The following is a 26,932-nucleotide window of genomic DNA, read 5'->3' as shown; positions in this document are numbered from 1 at the left end:
ATTCGGGCCCCGTCGGCCACGAGGCACATCAGCCGGCCCAGTTACTCCTCACCCAGGTCAGCAGCACCATCCAGCCGCTCCGAAGATTTCTGAGCAGGAGCAAATGGCTACTGTTCTAAGGCACTAAGTCTCGGGACCATGTGTTAGACAGTGAAAGCTAGCTGATCACGGTTCCTACACTAATAAACCAAACAATAAAGTAGAACTCTACACCAGGATTCTCATTTTTTCAATCTGCTCTTCCAGCCAGGTCACATTTTCTTCCTTAAAATAGTTAGGCTCAAGTGTCTAAATAGCACTATCGGTTTAATAATTAGATGAATCTGATAACCACATTCCTTTTTAAAAAAAAATCATGCAACTTGAAGACATTAATATTTTACCAAAAAAAAAAAAAAATCCAATCCAGTGTATTTACCTAGATTTTTTAAAAATCTTGACATTCTAAGTACTTTTTCTAAAAAAAAAAAAAAATGACAGACAAAAGAATATTTAATCTCTCCTATGGAAAAAAAATTTTTTTTTTAATTTTATGATTAAAAAGGGAACTTATATTCTTATATACACATAGCACATTATCCAAATTTACTACATATACTTATTCTGTCCAGTAATTCTATTTTTACATCTAAGATGTAACATAGGTTTAAAAAAAAACTATCCCTTTTTTTAAGAAACTACTACCATTTTTGGAAACCCTGGTGGTGTAGTGGTTAAGAGCTCCGGCTGCTAACCAATAGGTCGGCAGTTTGAATCCACCAGGCGCTCCTTGGAAACCCTATAGGGCAGTTCTGCTCTGTCCTTTGGGGTCACTATGAGTCGGAATTGACTCGACGGCAACAGTGTTGGTTTTTTTTGGTTTACCATCATCCTTCTCATTCCTCTTCCTCCTTGCTTGATCTTTCCTCTCACTTGGTGACATACCTGCTTCCCCCCGCTCCCCTGCGCCTCCCCCAGAAGATCCAGAGCCATCCCTGCATCTTCTTGTCATGTGTTCTAAGATGCTGAGAGAGGTCTACCTGTCTGCAGCCCTGAGGCTGACCTCCAGCTCTGCATTTCCACTTCCAGGCACAAAGCTAAGGGCGGGTCAACCATCTGCTGTCTTTCAAACACAATGTATCGACAACTAAATGTATTTAATCTTTTCAAGAAGTTCTTACCCACTCACATACTTTAATAAATCCCTCATTCTCTCAGCCATCCTGGGTTCTTCTCACCATGATACCTAATCAGTACCCAGGTCCATGGGTAGGACTCCAAAGCTGCCTACATCCATCTTCCTTCAATTCCTACCGCCACAACCCAGATTCGTGTCCCCAGGCTTAGCTGTACCAGCTCAGTGCACACAACTCTGCCAGATTACTTTTTCCTGAGGTCTCATCACGTCAATCCCCTATGACAGCAACAATCAAAACCATACAAAACGCTTAACTGAATCTACCACTTACCAAATTAGGTTCTAAGTCTACAGTCTGGCCACAGGTCCTTGCTGACCGACTTAAGAGTTATTCCTACTGCTGTTAACATACCTGTACTCCTGGGACACTTATTTACATGTACCGTCCCCAGCAGAGAAGAAAAAACAGTGGCTTCAGGGTCAGGCATATGTGGCTTGGAATTCTTGTTTTGTCACTTACAAGCTGAGTGCTCCCAGACAAGTTACTTAACCTCTCTGAGTCTCATTACCCTCATTCGTAAAACAGATATAAATTATCTACCTAGTAGAGCACACAGGGAAAATACATTAAAGAATGTATTAACTAGTACTTGGCCAAACAGAGTCCCTGGGTGGTACAAATGGTTATGCACTCAGCTGCTAACTGAAAGGTTGATGGTTCAAGTCCACCCACAGCTGCCTTAGATGAAAGGCCTGGTGATCTACTTCAGAAAAATCAGCCACTGCAAACCCTGTGGAGCACAGTTTCACTCTGACACACATGGAGTTGCCATCAGTTGAAATCAACTCAACGGTAACCAGTTTTACTTAGCCAAACACCTGGCTCAGAGGCTGTCAAAATACACTAGGTGGGACTGCTAAACAGCACCAAATACCTCCTAATCTCTACACCGTTGGTCCAGCTGTCCCTCTGTCTGGGATTCTTTCTTTCCATCTCTGTCTGGTGAAACCCCATTCACGCTTAAAGATCTATCCAATCAGGTTTCATTTTCTCCATTAAAATCTGTCCTGACAACAATGACAAAAATGAGTCTCTCCCACCACAGCAGCTTGTCAATAGCTTTGTCACATTTTTACATATCACCTTGAACTTCTCCTCCTTTATTTCATTATGCTCCTTGTGTTACTGTTGTTAGGTGCCGTTGAGTCGGTTCTGACTCCTGGTGACCCTATCTATGCACAATAGAACGAAACACTGCCCAGTCCTGCACCGCCCTCACAATCGCTGTTATGCTTGTGCCCACTGTTGCAACCACTATGTCAATCCAGCTTGTTGAGGGTCTTTCTCTCTTATGCTGACCCTCTACTTTACTAAGCGTGATGTCCTTCTCCAGGGACTGATCCCTCCTGATAACATGTCCAAAGTATGTGAGTCATAATCTTGCCATCCTTGCTTCTAAGGAGCATTCTGATTGTACTTTTTCCAGGACAGATTTGTTATTCTGGCAGTCCATGGTATATTCAATATTCTTCACCAACACCACAACTCAAAGGCGTCAATTCTTCTTCAGCCTTCCTTATTCACCGTCCAGCTTTCGCATGCATACGAGGTGATTGAAAACACCATGGCTTGGGTCAGGTGCACCTTAGTCCTCAGGGTGACATCTTTGCTCTTCCAGACTTTGAAGAGGTCCTTTGTGGCAGAGCTGCAACGTGTCACGCTTCCTGTAGAGATGGGAAAAATCTGGTCCATCTGCACGTGTATTCTTCAAAGCACCCAGTACGCAGCAGGTGCCCAGAAAAAACTTACTGAAAGCATAAATGTTTTGGAGAAATTTCAAGTCCACGGTGCTTTAGTTTTAAGGGGCAGAAAAACGTTGGATGCATTTTCTAGGACATATAATTCCAGAGAATAAAACTGGGAAATTTGAAACGGATTAACACAAAGAACGTTTTTAGAAAATGTGGTCGTCTATGCTAATTTGTCAAACTTGAGTATATCTAATATTTTTTTCAGACGTTAATATTCTAGTGAGTATTTAAGCTAACAGAAATTTAATATTCAAGTCAGCACAGTCTGTGTGCCCTCTTTGGTTATTCGATGACATTAAGGAGTTAGTAGTTTTTTTACGTGTGCTACAATGGTACTACAATTATGTCTAAAAACAAATCTACTTCTTAGAGATACTGAAATATTTATGGATGAAATGATAACAATGGATTTGCTTCAGAATAATAAAGCCTGTAGCAGGGGAAGGAAGTAGAAGGACCACGTGGGAACACAGGTGAAACAAGACTGGCCACAGGTGGATAATTACTGAAGGTGGATAATGGGGTGATGGGTACAAAGGTGTTCATTAATCTGTTGTCTCTACTTTAGTATGTGTTTGAAATTTTATAAACTAATTTTAAGATGAAAATATCTGTGTGCCTACCTCATGCTAACTAGTATACACAGTGCAGTACACAATGGCTGGGGAAAGAGGGAGACAGGATGTGGTTTCCATCCTCCAGGAGCTCCCAGGTTAGCATGGGAGGCAGGCACAGAGAACTTCCAGTAACCTAACACACCCTGGTGGTCACAATGAGAGCGCACAGCCCTCGCCTAGGGGAGCTCTCGGCACTGTCACTGAAGGTGTCAGTTCTTTCTGGAGGAGACACCGTTTCAGACAATACAGGAAAGCAGGAAGGCAGTCTTTTCTGCTTTGTTTCATGGCAGAGAGAGACGAGGAACGGATGGTAACTGGAAGAGCAAGCGTCACATCAGGGGACAAAAGAAGGAGCAGAGGCATGACCATACTGTGTATGTCTGCCTCGATGACCTGCTCGGTTGGCCAGAGTGAGGAGTCAGGGGACAGAGGCAGATATACACAGAGTTGGGCTGGAGAAGTAAGAAGGGGCCAGGCGGTGGTGGGTCTTGTAGACCTAGAGCTGACAGGAAGCTACTGAAGGAGCGGCATGGTCAGGTTGTGTTTTAGAGACAAAGGCTGAGGGCAGGCAGCCTGCTGGGAAGGTGAGATGGTGAGAGCCTGAAAACAGGGGAGGAGAGGAGAGGGTAAGAGGAGAGATATGAGCAACACTTAACAGATAAAAATCAAAGGCTTTAGCTGTGACTGCAAAGTGGCGAGTCTTTCTTGGGGTGACTGAGTGGAAGGTGGCACTACAATGCAAAGAAAGAGAATTCAGGAGTAGGAGCAAGTACAGTGTGGCTGATGAGCTGAGCTCTGGATACGATAAGTGTGCAGTGCCTATAGAAAAACTAGTAAAGATGTCTAGGAGGCAGCTGCAGGTTTGAGCGACACGGTCAAGTTGAAGATATAAAGTAATTAGCATATCAGTGGCAATTAAAACAAACAAACAAATCTGAGAGTATGTAACGTGAGGAAAATGAGCCAAAGATGGAATCAGGTGAGAACAACAACCTTCAAGAAGCAGAAAGAGGAAGGGATCACAAAGGGATAGGTAGAGAGGCAAATGGAGAGGGATGTAGAAACTGATGTCAGATGCAATGAATATCCCTCACTGGAAACATTCAGGAAAAAACAAGGCTGGAGACCACTGAAAAATAGTGAGCACAGGGCAGGGCAAAGCTTTCCCATTTCTGTATCCCCAAGGCACCCAGCACAGGACTGTGTACATCTTAAGCATGTGAGAGACTGTAACAGTGAGAAAGGACACAGAAGACACATTATGGGATCGTGTGCAACCCAGAGGCAGGCAGTATCCACCCAGGGGCACGGACCAGACAAGGGCAGAGAGCAGTGTCACCAAAGCAGGCACGCTAGGCATGTTGAGGGGCAAGCGGCAAAGAAAGGGAGCAACGGATCACAAAGTTTTGCCAGCGGTACAAGTACGAAAACTAACTCTCTCAGCCTGCTTTTGTTCTTCCCCCATTTACATCTGCCCTGAATGAAATACTAGCAATTCAGATAATTTTTTAAAAACTCTATTTCGAGAGGTTCATTTTATAGTTTTGCTACAATTTTTAACCACTTACTTGCAACAGACATTTAAGAAGGCCTATAATAAAGTTACATATAAAAAAAGGTCAGTTAAATAGAAATGAAGGCAGCTATCACACAGAGGTAATGAAAAAAACTGTAACAGGATTTTGGGGTAAGATAATAGAAAAAATGATACTTGCCTATGAGTTTCCTGGCAACAAAGGTTAAAAAAAAGAAAGCAATTCAATATGTGTACAGATTCTGTTTAATGAAAGGAAATATGCCAAATCTCCAAGACAAAGAGCTTGAGATAAAAGATCACGTGGATGCCGTTCAGAGAGAACAGTAATATACACGGTTACATGAGCAGAATACATATATATATTTGAAGATGTGTGTGCATGTGTGTAGATACACACATATTTAAACACACACACATGTATACCTTGCAGGTATGTGTGTGTTTACATACATACACACATATATACACACACATGTTCAAGCACAGTTTGGTAGAGATGTAAAACCTGCTTGCTATACACATAACCGTTTCTTATTCGAATAAAAGTTGAAGCAATAACTTGTAATTCAGCAAAGATAATTTCACCAGGAGTCAGGTAATACACTCCAAGTTATTGCTTTCTGGTAATCTAATCTGATTTAAGACTAAAGTTTAGAAAGACAATGATTCCAATAAGAGCAAGCTTAAATCAATAAACTCAGAAATTTAGGAAAATCCTTTATTCTAAAAACGCAGTATTACAGTGTCAGGAGAAAGCACAGAAAACTAAGCTCTGTACAACAGCAGGGTGCTCAAGAAGTCGGGGTATATAAAATCAATTTACAGAATAAGTAATAAAGAAAAAAGTATAGAATAAGTATATTGGAAAAGATATAAAACAAAGAGATAATAATAAACTCAATGACATACTCAGCTACTGTTAGCAAGCTTAATTCTTGTCAATGTTTATTTAAATACTTTCTCACTTCACCAGCAATACTTCAGGAGCCACAGGAATAAAAAATTCACGTGGGGAGAATGACCAACTTATTAAAAAAATCGAATCTTAAAAACAGGTCCACAAGGTACAACGTGATTTAAACTTCCCAACTCTCATACCGGATTTGTTATGGTGATGATTTCTCCTTCGTTAACTGTCAGTTCATTATTTCCAGGTTCAGCAGCAAAGTCGTACATAACCCGAGCCTATGAGAAGGAAAGAGGAAAAGACAAAAAATTACAAAGGTAAACTTAATCGTCAAACAAAACAAACAAGCAAACCCAAAACCCCTTTATAGGCCGCTTGTAAATTTTCTGATCTGAACAAACAATTTCTTTCAGGAAAAAAGGAGGCCGTTACCAAAACGATTCATCAGCTCTACGGGGAGGAAGAATAGCAGCACTAGAGATAGCCCCTGTGCTGTTTTGGGTATGGGGGAGGCTGCTGGTAACTGCCCCCACTGTATTTAGAAATCAGTCCTATACAAAGTAACTCAAAATACACCCATTTCTTTTTCTTTTTTAATAATTTTTATTGTGCTTTAAGTCAAAGTTTACAAATCAAGTCAGTTTCTCACACAAAAACCCATATACACCTTGCTACACACTCCCAATTACTCTCCCCCTAATGAGACAGCCTGCTCTCTCCCTCCACTCTCTCTTTTCGTGTCCTTTTTGCCAGCTTCTAACCCCCTCCACCCTCTCATCTCCCCTCCAGGCAGGAGATGCCAACATAGTCTCAAGTGTCCACCTGATCCAAGAAGCTCACTCCTCACCAGCATCCCTCTCCAACCCATTGTCCAGTCCAATTCATGTCTGAAGAGTTGGCTTTGGGAATGGTTCCTGTCCTGGGGCAACAGAAGGTCTGGGGGCCATGACCACTGGGGTCCTGCCAGTCTCAGTCAGACCATTAAGTCTGGTCTTATGAGAATTTGGGGTCTGCATCCCACTGCTCTCCTGCTCCCTCAGGGGTTCTCTGTTGTGTTCCCTGTCAGGGCAGTCATCAGTTGTAGCTGGGCACCATCTAGTTCTTCTGGTCTCAGGATGATGTAGTCGCTGGTTCATGTGGCCCTTTCTGTCTCTTGGGCTCATAATCGCCTCGTGTCCTGGGTGTTCTTCATTCTCCTTTGATCCAGGTGGGGGTTGAGACCAACTGATGCATCTTAGATGGCTGCTTGCTGGCATTTAAGACCCCAGACGCCACTCTTCAAAGTGGGATGCAGAATGTTTTGTTAATAGATTTTATTATGCCAATTGACTTACAGGTCCCCTGAAACCATGGTCCCCAGACCCCTGCCCCTGCTACGCTGGCCTTCAAAGCATTCAGTTTATTCAGGAAACTGCTTTGCTTTTGGTTTAGTCCAATTGTGCTGTCCTCCCCCGTATTGTGTGCTGTCTTTCCCTTCACCTAAAGTAGTTCTTATCTACTATCTAATTAGTGAATGCCCCTCTCTCACCCTCCTTCCTTCCCTCCTCTCGTAACCACAAAAGAATGTTTTCTTCTCAATTTAAACTATTTATCAAGTTCTTATAATAGTGGTCTTATACAATATTTGTCCTTTTGCAACTGACTAATTTCACTCAGCATAATGTCTTCCAGTTTCCTCCATGTTATGAAATGTTTCACAGATTCCTGACTGTTCTTTATTGATGTGTAGTATTCCATTATGTGAATATACCATAAATTATTTATCCATTCATCCATTGCTGGGCACCTTGGTTGCTTCCATGTTTTTGCTATTGTAAACAGTGCTGCAATAAACATGGGTATGCATATATCTGTTCATGTAAAGGCTCTTATTTCTCTAGGATATATTCCAAGGAGTGGGGTTGCTGGATCGTATGGTAGTTGTATTTCTAACTTTTTAAGGAAGCGCCAAATCTATTTCCAAAGTGGTTGTACCATTTTACATTCCGACCAGCAATGTAGAAGTGTTCCAATCTCTCCACAGCCTCTCCAACATTTATTATTTTGTGTTTTTTGGATTAATGCCAGCCTTGTTGGAATGAGATGAAATCTCATTGTAGTTTGATCAGCATTTCTATAATGGCTAATGATCATGAACATTTCCTCAGATATCTGTTAGCTACCTGAATGTCTTCTTTAGTGAAGTGCCTATTCATATCTTTTGCCCATTTTTTAATTGGGTTATTTGTCTTTCTGCAGTATCATGTAGATTTTAGAGATCACGCGCTGATCAGAAATGTCATAGCTAAAAACTTTTTCCCAGTCTGTAGGTAGTCTTTTTACTCTTTCGGTGAAGTCTGTGGATGAGCATAAGTGTTTGATTTTTAGGAGCTCCCAAGTATCTAGTTTTTCTTTTACATTCTTTATAATGTTTTTTATACTGTTCAAACCCGCCAGGCGCTCCTTGGAAACTCTATGGGGCAGTTCTACTCTGTCCTCTAGGGTCGCTATGAGTCGGAATCGATTCGACAGCAGTGAGTTTGCTTTTTTTTTTTAATACTGTTTACGCCATGTATTAGGACTCCTAACGTTGTCCCTATTTTTCCTTCCATGATCTTTATCGTTGTAGATTTTATATTTAGGTCTTTGATCCATTTTGAGTTAGTTTTTGTGCGTGGAGTGAGGTATGGGTCTTGTTCCATTTTTTTGCAGATGGATATCCAGTTATGCCAGCACCGTTTGTTAAAAAGACTGTCTTTTCCCCATTTAACTGTTTTGGGGCCTTTGTCAAATATCAACTACTCATATGTGGATGGATTTATGTCTGGATTTTCAATTCTGTTCCATCGGTCCATGTATCTGTTGTTGTATCAGTACCAGGCTGTTTTGACTACTGTGGCAGTATTAATAGATTCTAAAATCAGGTAAAGTAAGGCCTCCCACTTTGTTCTTCTTTTTCAGTAATGCCTTATTTATCCGGGGCCTCTTTCCCTTCTGTATGCAATTGGTGATTTGCTTCTCCATTTCATTAAAGAATGTCGTTGGGATTTGGATCGGAATTGCATTAAATGTATAGATCGCTTTTGGTAGAATAGACATTTTTATGACGTTGTCTTCCTATCCACAAGCAAGGTATGTTCTTCCACTTATGTAAGTCTCTTTTAGTTTCTTGCAGAAGTGTACTGTAGTTTTCTTTGTATAAGTCTTTTACATCTCTGGTAAGATTTATTCCTTAGTATTTTATCAAAATACACCCATTTCTTAAAGACAGAAAGAAAGCAGCAGCAGCATGCCCTTCCTTCAGGAATTAAGTAATAGAAATACAGATATTGTTCATTCTGCAAATATTCTCAAGGGCTAAAGAGATGTACACACACACACACACACACTTAAGATACATCTATCTTTACATCAATCTTTTCCAGTTAAAACTCTCACTATTCCTTATCCAGAGCCCTTGGGATGAATTTTAAGAACGCCATCTAAACTCAGAAATTTAAGATTCGGCTAGTGAGACATTTTTATACTCTTCTACTATAATCCTATCACTGATAGTGGAGGTATAGCTAATTACTGGTGATTGGAATGCGAAAGTTGGAAACGAAGAAGGACTGGTAGTTGGAAAATATGGCCTTGGTGATAGAAATGATGCCAGAGATCGCATGATAGAATTTTACAAGACCAACAACTTCTTCACTGCAAATACCTTTTTTCAACAACATAAACAGTGACTATACACACGGACCTAACCAGATGGAATACAGAGCAATTAAATCAATTACACTTGTGGAAAGACTCAACGGAAAAGCTCAATATCCTAAGTCAGGACAAGGCCAGGGGCCAACTGCGGAACACAGCATCAATTGCTCATATGCAAGTTCAAGTTGAACCTGAAGAAAATTAAAATAAGTTCAAGAGAGCCAAAGTACGACCTTGAGTTTATCCCACCTGAATTTAGAGACCATCTCAAGAACAGATTTGACGCACTGAACACAAATGACCAAAGACTGGTGAGTTGTGGAATGACATCAAGGATGTCATACATGAAGAAAGCAAGAGGTCATTAAAAAGACAGGAAAGAAAGAAAAGACCAAAATGGATGTCAGAAGACTCTGAAACTTGCTCTTGAACATCGAGTAGCTAAAGCAATTGGAAGAAATGGTGAGGTAAAAGAGCTGAACAGATTTCAAAGGTCAGCTCAAGAACACAAAGTAAAATATTATAATGACTTGGACACAGAAAACCAAAATGGAATAACATGCTCAGCGTTTCTTAAGCTGAAAGAACTGATGAAAAAATTCACGCCTCGAGTTGTAATAGTGAAGGATTCTATGGGGAAAATATTAAACGACGCACGAAGTATCAGAAGAAGATAGAAGGACTACATAGAGTCACTACACCAAAAAAGAATTGGTTGATATTCAATCATTTCAGGAGGTAGCATATGATCAGGAACCAACAGTACTGAAGGCATTGGTGAAAAACGAGGTTTGGGGAATTGACAGAATACCAATTGAGATGTTTCAACGAACGGGTGCAGTGCTGGAAGCTCTCACTCACCTATGTCAAGAAATTTGAAAGACAGCTATATGGTCAACCAACTGGAAGAGATCCATATTTATGCCTATTCCAAAGAAAGGTAATCCAACAGAACGCAGAGATTATCTAACAATATCATTAATATCACATGCAAGTAAGATCATCCAAAAGTTAGGTCCAAAAAGTTAGAACCAAAAGTGGTTCCAGCAATACAGCGACAGGGAGCTGCCAGAAATTCAAGTGGGATTCAGAAGGGGATGTAAAAACCAGGGGTATCACTGCTGATGTCAGATGGATCCTGGCTGAAAGCAGAGAATATAACAGAAAGATATTTCCCTGTGTTTTACTGACTATGCAAAGGCATTTGACTGTGTGGATCATAACAAAATATGGATAACAATTCAAAGAATGAAAATTTCAGGACACTTAATGCTCATAAGGAGCCTGTTCTTAGACCAAGTGGCAGTCATTGGAACAGAACATAGTTTAAAGTCAGGAAAGGTGTGCGTCAGGGTTAAATCCTGTCACCATACTTATTCAATCTGTATGCTGAGCAAAAAACCCGAGAAGCTGGATTATATGAAGAACGGGGCATCAGGCTTGGAGGAAGACTCATTAACAACCTGCCTTATGCAGATGACACAATCTTGCTTGTTGAAAGTGAAGGTGAGTTGAAGATCAAAGACCACAGCCTTCAGTATGGATCACACCTCAGCATAAAGAAAACAAAAATCCTCACAACTGGACCAATAAGCAACATCATGATGAACGGAGAAAAGACTGAAGTTGTCAAGGACTTCATTTCACTTGGATCCATAATCAACGCCCATGGAAGCAGCAGTCAAGAAATCAAACGACAATGCGTTACATTGGGCAAATCTGCAAAAAGACCTCTTAAAAGCGTTAAAAAGCAAAGATGTCACCTTGAAGACTAAGGTGTGCCTGACCCAAGCCATGATGTTTTCTATTGCTTCAAATGCATATGAAAGCTGGACAATGAATAAGGAAGACCAAAGAAGACTTGACACCTTTGAATTATGGTGCTGGCAAAGAATACTGAATATACCATGGACTGCCAAAAGAACGAATAAATCTGTCTTGGAATAAGGACAGCCAGAATGCTTCTTAAAAGTAAGGATGGTGAGACTACGACTCACAAACTTTGGACATGTTATCAGGAGGGACCAGTCCCTGGAAAAGGACATCATGCTTGATAAAGTGGAGGGTCACTGAAAAAAAAGGAAGATCCTAAACAAGATGGAATGACACAGTGGGTGCAACAATGGGCTCAAGCGTAACAATGACTGTGAGGATGGCGCAGGACTGGGCAGTGTTTTGTTCTGTAGTACACAGGGTCACTCTGAATCAGAAATGCCTCCACGGCACCTAACAACAACAACAACAACAACGACTATAATCCTTTCCATTACACTTACATAGGGCTGTGCACGCTGGTAAGGTTACCTAAACAGCTGTGACTTCCAAATATTTTCCTTGAGGCAGCAACCCAGAAAAGTGGACTCCTTGGAATATTTCCACATGTATGTGTGTGTGTAGCACTGTTGTAGTACGTATAGCATTTTTTTACCTGTATTTTATAATATATAATGAATGCGTAATAGTATATATTTTAATCCATTTCAAAACCTAAATAATTGTCTTGCATGGACTAGCTTCTAGAAGTCTACCTTATAAACTGAGGATCATGGGTATCTAGGAAACATACGGTTTGTTTTGAAAGCAATTGCTTACCATAAAAGGCAAATGCAAATAGGACCAATGGAGTTGCATTCACTCAACAAATATTTACCAAACACCCACCACCATATGGCAAGAGACATGCTGGGCCCTTTGGCTAGCCACTGCTCTTTCTCCACATTTGCTTAACGATGCCTGACATTCTTTTCACAAGGATTAAGGAGTCAGATCCAGTGATTAAAGGCTAGGGAAAAAACAAAAACAGAACAACCGAATGCTAATTTATTTTGAAACACATAAAAAACAAAAAGATGGACTAATGGACAGCTGTGTGATAAGGCAAGTATAGTAAAATAGTATTTGCAGAATCTAGATGGTGGGTTTATGGTGTTCGATGAAAAATTCTTTCAACTTCTCTATGTGTTTGAAATTTTGCATAAGAAAATGGTGGGGGAAAAAGGGTAGTTAATTTTAATCACGTACAGGTATTAATTACTTGCCCCAAAATCCTCAAATAAAATGGGGGGGAAAGATATGATTTACAATAGCAGTGGAAGATAAAACATCTAGGAATAAATTTAAATACCTAGGATAAAGTTTTCTCTGTCTGGAAAAAACTGTAGTATGTTCCTGGAAGACACATAAAATTGGGAAAAAATGGCGGGTTGATAAATTGTTTCCACAAACAGTCACAGCAAATCCTCACATTCCTGTATGAACACCCCCTCACAATGTGACTCTGCCCCTCCTCCACTGAGCCATGAAGGCTCTGTTTCCACCCCTTGACTCTGGACTTGTCCATGTGTGTGCTTTGGCCAACAGAACAACAGCAAAAGTGATACAAGCAAAGGCATGAAAAGCGCTGGCACGTGGGGGCTTGCCCTCTCTTGCTACTAGGAACACTTTGGTACCACGTGAACAAGCCTGGGTTTGCCTCTGGAAATGAGACCACATGGAAAGAGACCCCAGGCATCCTGGCCGTATTAGGTGAGGCCCCAACATATGAGTTGTTATGGGTTGACTTGTGTCCCCAAAAAGATACAATTAAGTCCTAACTCCTGATGCCTTTGAACATGACTTTGTTTGGAAATAGGGTCTTTGGAGATGTTATCAGTTAACATGAGGTAATACTGGAATAGGGTGGGACCTAAACCAATCTAAGTGGTGTCTTTAAAAAACTGAGAACAAACACAGAGAGACAGGCTACAAAGGACAGTCAAGTGAAGCCACACCTACAAGCCAAGGAATACCTGGCATTACCAGAAGCCAGGAATGACAGGAAGGATCTTCCCCTAAAACCTTCAGAGGGAGCATGGCCCGGTTGACACATCTGATTTGGACTCCTAGCCTCCAGAACTGTGGGACAACAGATTTCTGTTCTTATAAGCCAGACTGTGATATTTTGTCACGGCAGCCTGGGAAACTACCATACCATCCAAGTCAGCTTCCGCCAGGCTCTCCAAACTACAAGGTCCACCCACAGCTGGCCTACAGATTCATAAGAAATAGTAAGTATTTGTTGTTTTAAGTCACTAAGTTTTGGGGTAGTTTGTTATACAGCAAAAACTAATTCATACAAAAAGCCCCCCTAAGGTTTTAAATAAGAAGCCCTAATATCGTGAAGATAGCAGACTCTCTCTTCATTCTTCATGAATTCTAATACAAATATGAACAAGATTTTTTCTTCCCCCTGGAACAGAAAAAACTTATCCTAAAATCCATTTGGACAAATAAACAAGAATGGCTTCCCCCCACCCCCCCGCCCCCCACAGAGAACAGTAACAAGGAGAGACTAGAAATAGTACAAAGTCCACAACTTTTTCCAAAGACATACAGAAATACATGCAGTAATATGATAAAGATGGCATTATACTGTGTTGGCATAAGTCGGAATTTACTTGATGGCAACTGGTTTGGCTTGGTATATCGTGTTAGAATAACTGAGTAGCTATCTGGAAAAAATACAGTTAGATCTATATCTCACTCCTTACCTCAAAATAAATTCCAAACGGATCAAAGATGTACCTAAAAAAAAAAAAAAAGAAACCACAAATCTAGTGCCCAGACCATGGTCTCCAAAAACATTTTTCATTAAAAGGAACCAGGTTTCACTGGAGAACTGGCTGATTCCATGTTTCGGGGAAAACAAACAAAACAAAAAAACGCATATCCAACATACAAGCTGGGCCTGGACCATCTTTTCCTATCAGATATTAAAGATAGTCTCAAACCCTGCTATAGTTGTGTCAAAGCACTCAGGAGCCAGCTTAAAGAGGAGCTCGCTGTCTAAATATGGGACAACATAAGTATCAATAAGAATGATGATTGCAAATTTGTTTAAATCCATGAGCCATCACGAGTCATCAATCGAACTGGTCGCCATTACAGCACACCAGGACCAACTCATTTTGCAAAGTGGTAAATAAAGGAGGAAAATAAAATCGAGCTTTCATTCTGCCTTGTCTTTACAAACTGCACCAGTCAGAGATCAATTAGTAAATAAGAAGTCTGTCTTTATAGAAATATTTTGTTTTTCCTACAATATGGAATATCATCTTTCACTCCCTAGATGGTTTAATTCATCTCAGTATAGCAAAACCAGATGTAATTTACCTCCTGATAGAACACAACACTGATTATCAAATATACTTGAAGAAAAAAAGAATTATTTGTATCTTACTGACCTTCGAGATCCTACTACCAATTTATAGGAAATTCAAAGGAATATATTCAACCATGCGATGAGGATGCAAAAAGAAAATTGAGACTACAGAAAACTACAGAACCTGTTTTCTCTAACAAATAAATCCCCAATACAAAAGAAAGTGGGGGAGGACTTGGGCAGACATGGCTGTGGCAGCATGCTTGTCCGTTCTCCCATTCTCGCTTATTCTGTAATATTGTCTTGGATTCGGGCAAACATGGCTCTAGCAGCATTCCTGTCCGTTTCCCACTTTTGCCTCTTTGGCATATATGCAGAATAAAACCTTTCTTCTTGCTTTACTAAACGCTGTGATATTTTTACCCTATAACACTTAATGACATAGTGGTCAAGGATACTGAAACCAAGAATCCAGTCGACCTCGAGGAGACCCGGACGGTGGAGCAGAAGCCGGCAAAAGAGAGGTCCCATCTTCCGGACCCAAGCATTCGCACTCCATGCCCCTTTGACACCAATGGGGTGAGTGCTCTCAGAAAACGAGCCTTTGCTTATTCTTTTTTGTTCTCTTCCTCGTGTTTCCTTAAGTTTCATTTGGCATATTTGTTTTTTTCCTCGTGTTTCCTTAAGTTTCATTTGGCATATTTGTTTTGAAAAACTGATTGACTAAGGAGAATCTCAGACTGTTGCTTGATTATTTGGCTAAGAGTGACATTTAGTAAGCCTTTTGGTGAACTGCAGTTTAGGTCCGGAATTGGGCATTTGAAACATTAATGAAGTAACTCCGTTTTCAAAGAGCTTTGGGTCACTATAAGCCGCAAAATTCAGGCATGGGTCCACCAGTGAAAACCTAATTATTAGGGCGTTTTTTTTCACCACAGCTGATCATGGCAGGGCACACTGTTTCAAGCAAAACACTGTCTGAACCCCACGGCTTTCTCCATTAGGGTTCTTTTTGTGACTCAGAGAAAACCCGGGAGATAGCGCTCTGTTCTGCCAAATTTGCAGGAGGCGGCGGCAGCTCTTGGACCTGTTTTATGAAACTGAAGGGAGAAGTGGTAGCTCCGTATCTGTTTTATGATACAGTTTCTCAATAAAGAATCACAATGTTAAAACAAAAGTCATCGGAAGCTACTTTAAAGTACTTTCCAATTGAAGAAACTAGTATGTTTAAGGTCTAACAGTATAAGATTTCCTGTTAGTGTCTCAAGGAACAGTTTGTGCCTTAATAGGTAACAGAATGTAGTTGCTGTCTGGGCACATGAAAAGCAGTTACTGATGCTGCTTATGTATAAACAAACACCTGGTGAGATTTGTTTTCCTTGGTTCAAAGACCTTAGGGTCATGGTTTCATTGATAGTTCACAGGCAATTAGCCCAGTATTATTGCTAGTGTTTCTATTCAACTTCCTAGTTCACCGTATGGTCCCTGGATCTTAGAAACCAGATCTACTGAACGTTTCTGATCAAAGATTCTGCAGCAGGGTTATGATCCAAAAGAGGGAATGATGAAACAGCTGTGATTGTCCTAGAACCCAGATTTCTGGCTTTCATGGAGGTTGGGGTAACCCACACAGGCCACTGTCTTTGGGTGTCCTTCTGAACCTAAAACTCTGAGAAAACAAAACAAAACTTATTCCTGAGGCCACTTTTAAGTCAAACAATGGTTCAGATAAACTAGTAAGACCCTTTTACTCTGGGTGTTGTGCTTTGGGGAAGAATTACTGACTTCAGAGATCAGATTGAGAGGTATGTTTAGGGTAAGTCAGTAATTAGTTTAATTAGGCTTCAAGACAGGGTCCTATGAAATACCTCTCTAATGTTTGTAATCAAACTCTCACCCTCTTACTATGCAGAAATTTATGTATCTTAAAGAAAACACTTTCTCAGGAGAGATCCACCTCATGGCTCAGGCTCCATTTTGTCTCAGACTTATGCTTCTGAGAAAGCAACCCATGACTGTTAATGGGTAAACCAAGGAGGGGCAGCCTGCCCTTGGGAAGAACACTTAGAATGTTTAAAGAAATTAGCTGAAGTCCTCCTGCAGGATAGGTCCATCCCGTATTATCTTGCTCATCATGAATTCTCTAATGGAAACTTGTCATACGTAAATTTTCTATCTTTCCTGTTTTTTCTAGACAAACTTTGAGTGGTCCGTATAGATACATGGTTTTGTGTGACAGATCCAACTACACTAAGTTAGATGATCCCTTTCCAGCTGACAGTAAATTTTCGTGGGCAATGTCTTGTTTAGATTCCTGACCAATGTGTGGGTGACACACTTTGGGAACTTTAGGACTACCTTTAGATATTCATAGTAATGATGCTAGTAAATATTGGAAAGGGAATGTTAAATTGTTACACATCGTGAAATGAAAGAAGAAAAGTCATTGGTCCAACAATCTGGGTACAGTTGGTAGCTTTAGTTTCTATATATGGTATAGCTGAATTGGAGAAATCTTTAAGAAATTTATCTATCGCTATGGGACAAACAACAGCCAAAGCTGCTAATGGGATAGAAACACAACAGCAATCTCTAACCTCATGAAGCCAAGGTGGCATGAGATAACAGAATAGTCTTGGATTTTTATTAGCCCAGGAAAATATGGTCTGTGCTGTAGCAAATACCTCTTGCTGCATTTAGATAAATAACACAGAAGTAGAAAAGGATATACACAGAATTAGACAGCAAGCTACTTAGTTATACACTGTAACACCCTCACAGACACCAGATTTATTTGGCTGGTTATCACAAGTACATGGGCTAGATCATTATTGCAAGGAATGGTAATATTCTTAGTCTGCATCCTCATCGTGTCAGGCATAACAAAACTTACCTTCTATTGTCTTACACACTTAAAAGGCAAAAGAAAGACTCGGGCTAAAATGTTGATGTACACTGAGTTCGCTCACTTCGGCAATGCGATTGACGAGAATGTCACTTTTACTTAAGATACTGGTGAAGAACCAGATGGTATCCAGTGGAAAACCAACACCATGAGTTTTAAAAGCCTGCCATGGCCACCACCTAAGAGCTCCACTAAGTCCAGGTATTGATCATTGATGTGTTATCTCCAATCTCTGATCAAAAGGAGGGAATGATTTAGGAGATAATATTGGAGTCATTATTCTCCGTCCTCTAATATGTGACCCAGGTGGAGCTGGACTCACAAGGACACATCAACTGGGCCTTGAAGTACAAAGATAACACCTAGGACAATATTGGAAAATATCTTTTAGGGAAACTTTCTCATAAATCAAAAACAGAACACAGAAGAGTTTCCACTCTTATTTTTTTCTATTAGCATTTAGTGAATACAAAATTTGTTGGACCAATGAAGACCCTCCTGACTGTTGTTGTAGGATCACTGTTTCTAGCCAATCTGTGAAAAGGTGAAGCTTTCAATGGGTTTACCAATTTGTAATGTTAATATATTCTGATGATTCTGTAATGTTCCTTGGACTCGGGCAGACATGGCTCTAGCAACATGCTTGTCTGTTTCCTACTTTTGCCTCTTTGAATAGATGCTGAATAAAACCTTTCTTTTTGCTTTAAAAAAAAGAAAGAAAGAAGGGGAGAAGGGAAGAGATGGGCAGGGAAACCTATAAATTAAAAAAAATTTAGAAGACCAATCATAAGAAAAATGTATACACTTTATTTGGATTCTGATTCCAACAAGCTGTAAAAAGTATGATATTTGAGACAACTGGAAATTTGAATACTTAAGGGCTGTGTGATATTTTAAAAGCATTAAACTTTTAGGTATCATAATGGTACGATGCCAGAACACTCCTTAGAAGTCAGGATAGCAAGACTGCATCTCATATGCTTTGGACATGCTATCAGGAGAGATCAGCCTCTGGAGAAGGACAGCATCCTTGGCAAAGCAGAGGGTCAGCGAAAAAGAGAATGACTCTCAACGAGATGGACTGACACAGTGGCTGCAACGATGGGCTCAAGCATAACAACTACTGTGAGGATGGCACAGAACCAGGCAGTGTTTCATTTTGTTGTACATAGGGTCACTGAGTCAGAACCAATTCAAAGGCACCTAACAACAACAATGGTATTGTGGTTATGTTTTTAAAAGACCCCCCATCTTTAGAGTGAGAAACAGAGTTTTAATTAACCTAGAATCGAGATTTCTGGGCTCTATGGAGTTGGGGTGACCCGCCTGGGCCACTGCCCTGAGATCTTTTAAACCCTGAGCCTTGAACAGACTGGTCTCCTAAAAGTCACTTTTAAGTCAAATGCAACATGCTCCAAAGTTTTAACTCAGATGCTGACTGGAAGGTGTTGTGGATTGAATTATGACCTCCAAAATTATGTGTTGTAAATCCTAACCTTCGTGCCTCTGAAGATTGAAGAAGAATTGACCCCTCTGAGTCATGATGTTGGTGAAGAATGTCTAATATACAACGGACTGCCAGAAGAACGAACAAACCTGTCTTAGAAGAAGTACAGCCAGAATGTTCCTTAGAAAAGAGGATGATGAGACGACTTCTTTTCATGTATTTGAACATGTTATCAGGAGGGGCCAGTCCCTGAGAAGGACATCATGCTTGGTAAAGTAGAGGGACGGCAAAAAAGAGGAAGACCCTCAACGAGACAGACTGACAGAGTAGATTATAAATAATGGGCTCAAGCAACGATTTTGAGGATGGTGCGGGACCAGGCAGTGTTTTGTTCTGGTGTATGTAAGGTTGCTCCACAGCACCTAAAAACTACAATAATGTATTCAGTTATAATCCCACTGGGAATGGGTGGTCTTTGTTATGTTGATGAGGCAGGATTATTTTGAGTCAATCTCTTTTGAGATATAAAACAGATGAAACAAGCAATCAGCAAAGATGGGGGAAGAGAGATGTCAAGGAGCAGGAGCTCAGAAGAGACAAGGACCTTTCTTCCTCCAGAGCCGACAGAAAGAGAAAGCCTTTCCCTACACAGCTAGCAACCTGAATTCAAAGTTCTAGCCTCCTAAACTGTAAGAAAATAAATTTTTATTTGTTAAAGCCTTCCCACTTGTGGTATTTCTGCTACAGCAGCATTGGATAACTAAAAGGGAAGGCAAACAGATACCTGTATTTTGGAATACATACGTGATTAAACCATACTCCTGGAGTTTCTCATTCCGATTACTACTATTTTCACTGTACATAAACATATGTAAATACACTTTCACAACAACAAAGCAGTATCGTGCGGCTAAAAAGAAAACATTAACAAATGTTCCTTCCTCCTCTGCCAAAGGGCATGCTGCTAATAGTTTTCAGAGTGTCCTTCAAAATGTTTATGCATTTGACACACGCACTTGCACACACACACAACCATTTTTACACACATACACACAGAGCCAATTAGGACCACAGCACACACTCGTCTACATTTCCTTCATTATTTAATAGTATTATCTGAGGACTCTTCCTATCAGCACATCTTTCCTTGTTCTTTATTACACCCACGAGGTTACTAATCCATTATTCAACCTCCAGAGCAAAGTGCATTACAGCTTACTTAGCTCTGTCCCCCACTCACCCACCCCTAAATTGGGTTTGCTTTTCCTGATCGCGGAACTACATGCCCACTGTGGGAAAAAACACAGACAAATGTAAAAGCACCAGTACCCCAAAACTCGAGCCCCAGAAACAACCAGGAGAAACTTCCATAATCCCAGTAATAGTGTCTGTTTCCACACCCTTCACAGCACTGCGATTTCCTTAGATTAAGGTCTCTGTGTCTCAGATTTCTCAGGCTTACGGTGAGAATAGCAGCACCGGCCCAGACTCCGAGGAATACATGAAATAATAACAGACGCACTGACAACAGTGACTGGCACAAAGGGCCCGGCGTTGGCCCTTTAACAGACACTGTTGCATAATGACTTTCTCACATCCCACCAAGGGTTCTGGACTAGCCTCGGAACTGAAGGGGCTGAGCCGGGTGACTGAGTCTCACCAGGGTGGTTTTGGAGTCTCTGGGAGGCAAGGAGGCTGAGGTACTCTCATGAGATGGCACGGGGCCAGGCCCACCAGGATGCCCAACAGCGGCAGGGACAGTCGGAGCCCATCTGCTCAAGGTGGGCTGGCAGAGGCCCCACCTGGACTTGGTTCCCATGGAGAAACTCTAACTCACTGGACCCAACTGCAGGAGCTCGCCCCAGCCCAACGCACCAGCGGGGAAGTGACTGAGTCCTATGAAAGGCAGGAGCCTGTCAGAGGAGAAACAAGCATCCTAGGGACATTTCTACACGAAATGATACGGACGTATTTGCATCTCGTCAACCTTTCTGACAAGAACCAAAATAAATTTATAGACACACACAGATGCATACATATATACACACACAACACGGATCTATTAGGTATATGTGTGTGTATTAGATACTAAGGTGACTGAGTATCATTCACACTGGGTGGTGTAATGGGTCCACCAACAATAAAGGCAACTGATAAGACATCAGCAAAACACACATCACACAAAAACCCATAAGAGATGCTCAATCTCACAATACAGGCATACCATTTTAGTTTTTTAATCTATCAGACTGGAAAGATTGAAAAAACTTCTAATCCCCATTATTGGCAAGGATATAGGGAAATGGCTATTCTCATAATAAGTGGCTGATGGAATAAATTTGGAAAATATTTTGGTGGACAATTTGTCCACATTTTAAAAACATTTCTTCGAAACATCCTTTGAACCAGTACTTTACCTCAGAACTTGAGCCACAAATATTCTTACATAACTGTTCGAACACACACACACACACACACACACAAAGATATTCACTACAGCGTCATTTATAACAGAAGAGAACTGGAAAAACCAGTATCCACTAACAGAGTAATGTTTAAATAAATAGTATTTCCCTTCTACAGAAGATAACGCACCAATTAAAAAGAACAATGTAAATCTACAGTGATGTGCAAAGAATGCCAAGAAATATATTTTAAATGATAAAAGCAAATCAGAGAATATTAGTACGAGTCCATTCATCAAAAAACAAACAACTCTGTGTATGCTTAGCAAATATATTTTGAAAGCATTTGAAAGGATGCATGCCCAACAATTAGAAATGGTTACCACGACAAGGATCAAAGAAGGAAAAAGAGGGCTTGAATCTTCACTCTAGATACTTAATATGTTTTGATTTTTTTTCTTTATTGTGACTATAACCCAGTGCCATCGAGCGACCTATAGGACAGAGTAGAACTGTCCCATAGAGTTTCCAAGGAGCGCCTGGCGGATTTGAACTGCTGACCATTTGGTTAGCAGCCACAGCACTTAACCACTACGCCACCAGGATTTCCATTGTGACTATATATGTTATATATTATTTATACTGTAATTTAACACAAGACAAAGTCATTCATTCAAAAGAGAAGATATATACCTACTATATACCAAAGTAACTAAAGTAGCTTTGAAGGAAGGAAAGTATGGTATTTGCTCAACAAAAATCATTGAACTATAATACTAAGTAAAAGTTGCTTAGAAACAATCTTTGCTTAGTAACAACAAAATACTTGTACACAAAGCGATTTTTCTAAACTATAAAGGGAAATGATATCAAAATAGTATTATGGATTCAGGATTACTGGTAAAGTGATGAGTCTGAATAACAGACATGTAATCATACACTTTAAAACAGTACCACAGAGAGTATTACGAGACTCTGGGGTACACTTGCAGTCCTCATTACCCAAAAAGCCATATGATGGCACGTTCTAGTTCAGTATAATCTAATATACTGTCATAGTCAAGAAATTGGAGGTCAATAGGTTTTTTTACACATATGATAGAGTCAAAAAGGATGAGGACTCTTGAGTAAAATGACCTAATATCCAGCAGTTTTCAATGTTTGATAAATCAGACATTTCATTAATTCAAATTAATTTTCATCCCAATTAGTTCAAATGATTCTGGTTTTACAGGATTTATGAAATTCAGACATACTTCTTTAAATAGTTGAAGTAAAATAAAACAAATGGTACCCTAATTATACTTTCTTTCTTCAATGGAATTTGCGTTATTTAGCTGACAGTTGGCACACTGAGACACATTCACTGCTAAGAGCAGCCAACAGTACCAGGGCTGAGAAGTTAAAGCTAAAAGCAGTCTTTCAGAAGTCTTAAGAAAAAGTATTGTTCTTTAAATACAGTCACCAAACATTATAAACCAGATGGGATGAGCTCAACATTGAAAACCACTGTCAACACTGAAAACCAACTGTCAAATTTTTGCTTTAGGGCACTTCTGGGGGTTACATGTCAGCATATGAACTTGACTCCAACTTAAAAAGAGAAAGAAAGAAAAGGAGAGGCCATGAAAAGAGAACTCTCTCAGCAAACTGTAAAGACATTTGATCCTACTCAGTTACACTGGGACATCTCTCAGTTACACTTCTAATGACTTCATGACTAAACCTCTCTACGCCTTTCACATTAGCACTTAAACCACTCACGTTTACTACATCTTTAAAAAGTAAAAAATATCTTCCTTAACCCCACATCTTCCTTTGAACAATGCTTTCTCTTTTCCCTTTAAGAAACTTAAATTTCAAGAAAAGCAGTCCACCTTCACCAGGTCTACTTTATCTACTACTCGCCCTTCAACATGCTGTCCAGCTTGGCGGCATCTCACCACTGACATGGCTCTGCCTAAGGACACCAGTACCCTTCTCATGCTGAATCCTGTGGACACTGCTAGGCTCTTGCTTACTGGCCTCCTGCTGCATCTGGCCCAGCTATCCATTTCTTCCTTCTTGAAAGCCTTCTGCACAAGTGCCCTCTTCTGGTTTCTTCTTCCTTCCTTTCTGCTTTCTCTCCTTTCTCAGGCTTTTTTCTGGAGACAGGCCACCCTGTAAACGTTCGCGTTCCCCAGGGTCCTCTACACACTCTCCCCGGGTGAGAGCCACCCTGACAATTTCACTTTCCATCTTTATACTAATGAATCCCAAATCTATTTCTTAACAAGCTTTTTCTCCCAAGTTTCAGACTTGTAAATCTAACTGCTCACCAGATATTCATATGCATGTTCCAAAGGCAGACACTCCACACTCCAAAACCAGACTTCATCAGCATTGCCTCATAACACCTGCTCTCCCTCCGGTGTTCCTACCACTGTGGATGGAATCCCACCTATCACTGCCCTAAAAACAAACCTGAAAGCTACTCTTGACTCCTTCTCCCACTACGTTCCACATCTAAGAAGGGTTTGACAGATCTGCTTTCTAAATATTTTAAAAATCTGCTTACTTCTCTCCAGCCCATAGTCCGAGTCACCATTAACTCTTTTTACTTCCTTTAGCAGCCTCCTAACCAACCTCCCCACATCTGCCATGCCTTTCTCCAATTCATCTTCTACCCTATAGCTAGAAAGATCTTTCTAAAATGCAAATTGAGGATGCCACTGTTTATTAAAACCCCTCAGGGGCTTCCCAAAGTTCTTAAAATAAAGTCCACTGCCTGGTACACAGTAGGTACTCAATGTCTATTTGTTCACTATAGTAAGTCCACACCTTACTTAACATGGCTTATAAGTAGGAGAACCATACGTCCTGTCTGATCCACAGCAGTCCCAGTTTATGCCAATTGCTTCAGGATAATTAATGGTGCCCTGTGTTATTCTCAAAAGCATTAGTTTAGACAAAAAATTATACATAATCACTCTACCCTAAACATCTCAGTGGTCTTATCACTTAGCATTCTCATCTTAAACTGTAAGTTCCAGACTTACTGAACTATTTTCAATTCTATGAACAGGTCATGCCTAGACCTCTGTATGTTCCTTCCCTCTTTCTCCACCTAATTAAATCCTGTCCATCTTTCAGGTCCAGCTGATATTTCACTTCTAGGAAGCACTCCATGGCCTTCAAAATCTGTGTTACGTATTTTTCCATGGACTATAATTGCTTGTTGACCAGTCTGTGGTCTCTACTAAATGCTAAATTACACCTCTATCTTGTTCAGCACTGCACCTAAGGCCACAAATATTTGTTTAATGGATGAATTATTAATCTCTTTGCCACTTAGCAGTGTCTATTACCTAAAAGGCACTTAGGTATTCAATTTAATGGACTCACTGACATTTTCCGAACATTTGTAATTTTGCTAGTTCAGTTTTCCAATTACATAAAGTACAGTTTTCCTGATATGAAATCATTCACTTATTCTAGGTCCCAGATAAAAGATGCAAAGGCAGTGCTTTAACAGATAATCACAATTCTTTTAAGTTTATAAATTTTATTTTGTGAAAAAATGTCAATGCTTATCCCACGCATTTAAAAAATTACACCTTTTCTAAATCTGTACCACAGTTCGGGGGAAGAATTTCCCCCCAGGGTCCGAGGTTTTTATGCTTAAAGCCATCAGAGGAAATTTTAAGTCTGTATTCTCATGGGATGCTGTGTGGTTGCTAAAGCTGATGGGTGGGTACCAGTCATTTAAATATTTTTAAAATCTGCTTACTTCTCTCCATTCCATAGTCCGAGTCATCATCAATGCTTTTCATTTACTTCAACAGCCTCCTAACCAATTCATCTTCTAAGATTGAAGGCAGGTGGCGATATGCATCCATTTTTTTCAACCAAGGTGTAACAGTTATTACTGCCAGGCACTGTTCCAGGTGGATACAGTAGGAAAAAAAGAGTAAGAAGGTGTCTACCTTCCCTCAGAAGCCTTTGTTTTAGAGGAGTGTCTTCATCTCCTAGGGCCACCATAACAAAATGCCACAAGTGGGTGGCTTTAAAGTACAGAAATGTATTTTTTCACAATTCTGAAGGCCAGCGGTCTACTGGCTATGCTGATTCGTTCTAAGGGCTCGGAGAAAGGCTCCACGTCTCCCTCCTGGCTCCTAGTGGCTGCTGGCAATCCTTGGTGTTCCTTCGCTGCTTGGAGACTTATCTTCACATGGTATCGTTCCCCATGTGGCTTTTTCACCTTGACTGCTCTCTCCTTTTATAAAGCACCAGTCTGGAGGGATTAGGACCCACCCTACTCTGTCTTAACTTATAACATCTCCAAAGACACTATTCCCAAACAAGGTTACATTCGCTGGTACAGGGGTTAGGACTTCAATCTATCTTCTTGGGGAACACGATTCAATCCATAAAAAGGAGACTGCCAAAAAACACATAAGGTAACTCTAGGTTGTGGTAAGAACAATTAAATAAATTAATGAGGTGATATGACAGAGAGACTGGGTGGGAGAAGGCTGCTTTAAGCAAGGTAGCTGAGGAAGGGTCACTCTGAGAAGGCGTCTCTGAGTTGAGAACTAAAGAATGAAAGGGAACCAGGGGAAGGGACAGGACATGAGGCTAATAAGTATGGCACGGGGCACAGCAAGTGCAAAGGCCCAGATAAAGGGGATGCTAAGCGTAAAATTACAAATCTGAGGTCAAGTAACCCAAAGGTCTGTGATGTCACATAAAATTAAGTGTCAGCTTGGCTAGGCACTGGTTCCCTGCTGTTTGGGCAAAGACTGCATAGTCTAGTTGTTGTCATGGAGTAAATACGTGTGATTAGATCAGCTGGCCTTGGGTAGAGCAGATAACCTTCCATAATGTGATCTAATGTAATATACTCAATCAACGGGAAAGGGGGTTTCCTTAGGGTGTGTCTGTCTCCAGACTATAAATAGATACACTGGCAGAACTTGTCCTCTCCACTCTGAATCTCCCCTCCACGCCTGACCTACAGATCTTGGGACTCAAGGCTGCAGGAGTCTCCAGCCTGCTGCCTGACCTACAGATTTTGACCTTGCCAGCTCCCACAATCATTTCTTGAAGTATATCTCTCCCTCCCCTCTCTTTACAGATATCAATATCTCACTGGTTCTATTTCTTTAGAGAACACTGACAATGATAAGTTCACTTACAAGGTTTTTTTAAAATCAACACCTTATTTTTTAGCAGGGCTTTCCTGCTCTGTTCCTATGCAAATAAACTAGTATTTAGGAAAAATGGAGATATTACTTGTATAACTTACCAAAAAAAATACACTGAAAAATAAACTTCAGGAATCAAGCACTCCTAAAACCAGAAGAGAAGATGTGTGAGGTGGTATGC

General features: G+C 40.5%; 1 protein-coding gene across 1 annotated transcript in view; it reads right to left on the bottom strand.

Moving 5' to 3' along the window:
• The window catches only part of SNX9 (sorting nexin 9), a 124,639-nt gene that overhangs the window by 68,894 nt on the left and 28,813 nt on the right, over positions 1-26,932 (bottom strand). The window contains exon 2 of the mRNA XM_049904549.1: positions 6,182-6,268. Within this exon, the coding sequence (XP_049760506.1) occupies positions 6,182-6,268 (87 nt within the window). The remainder of the gene's footprint in view (positions 1-6,181; positions 6,269-26,932) is intronic.

This window comes from Elephas maximus, chromosome 1 (genome assembly GCF_024166365.1).
Source record: "Elephas maximus indicus isolate mEleMax1 chromosome 1, mEleMax1 primary haplotype, whole genome shotgun sequence".
NCBI classification, from domain to species: domain Eukaryota; kingdom Metazoa; phylum Chordata; class Mammalia; order Proboscidea; family Elephantidae; genus Elephas; species Elephas maximus.
Note: the sequence above shows the minus strand (reverse complement) of the source record. Positions and strands in the feature narration are given on the sequence as shown.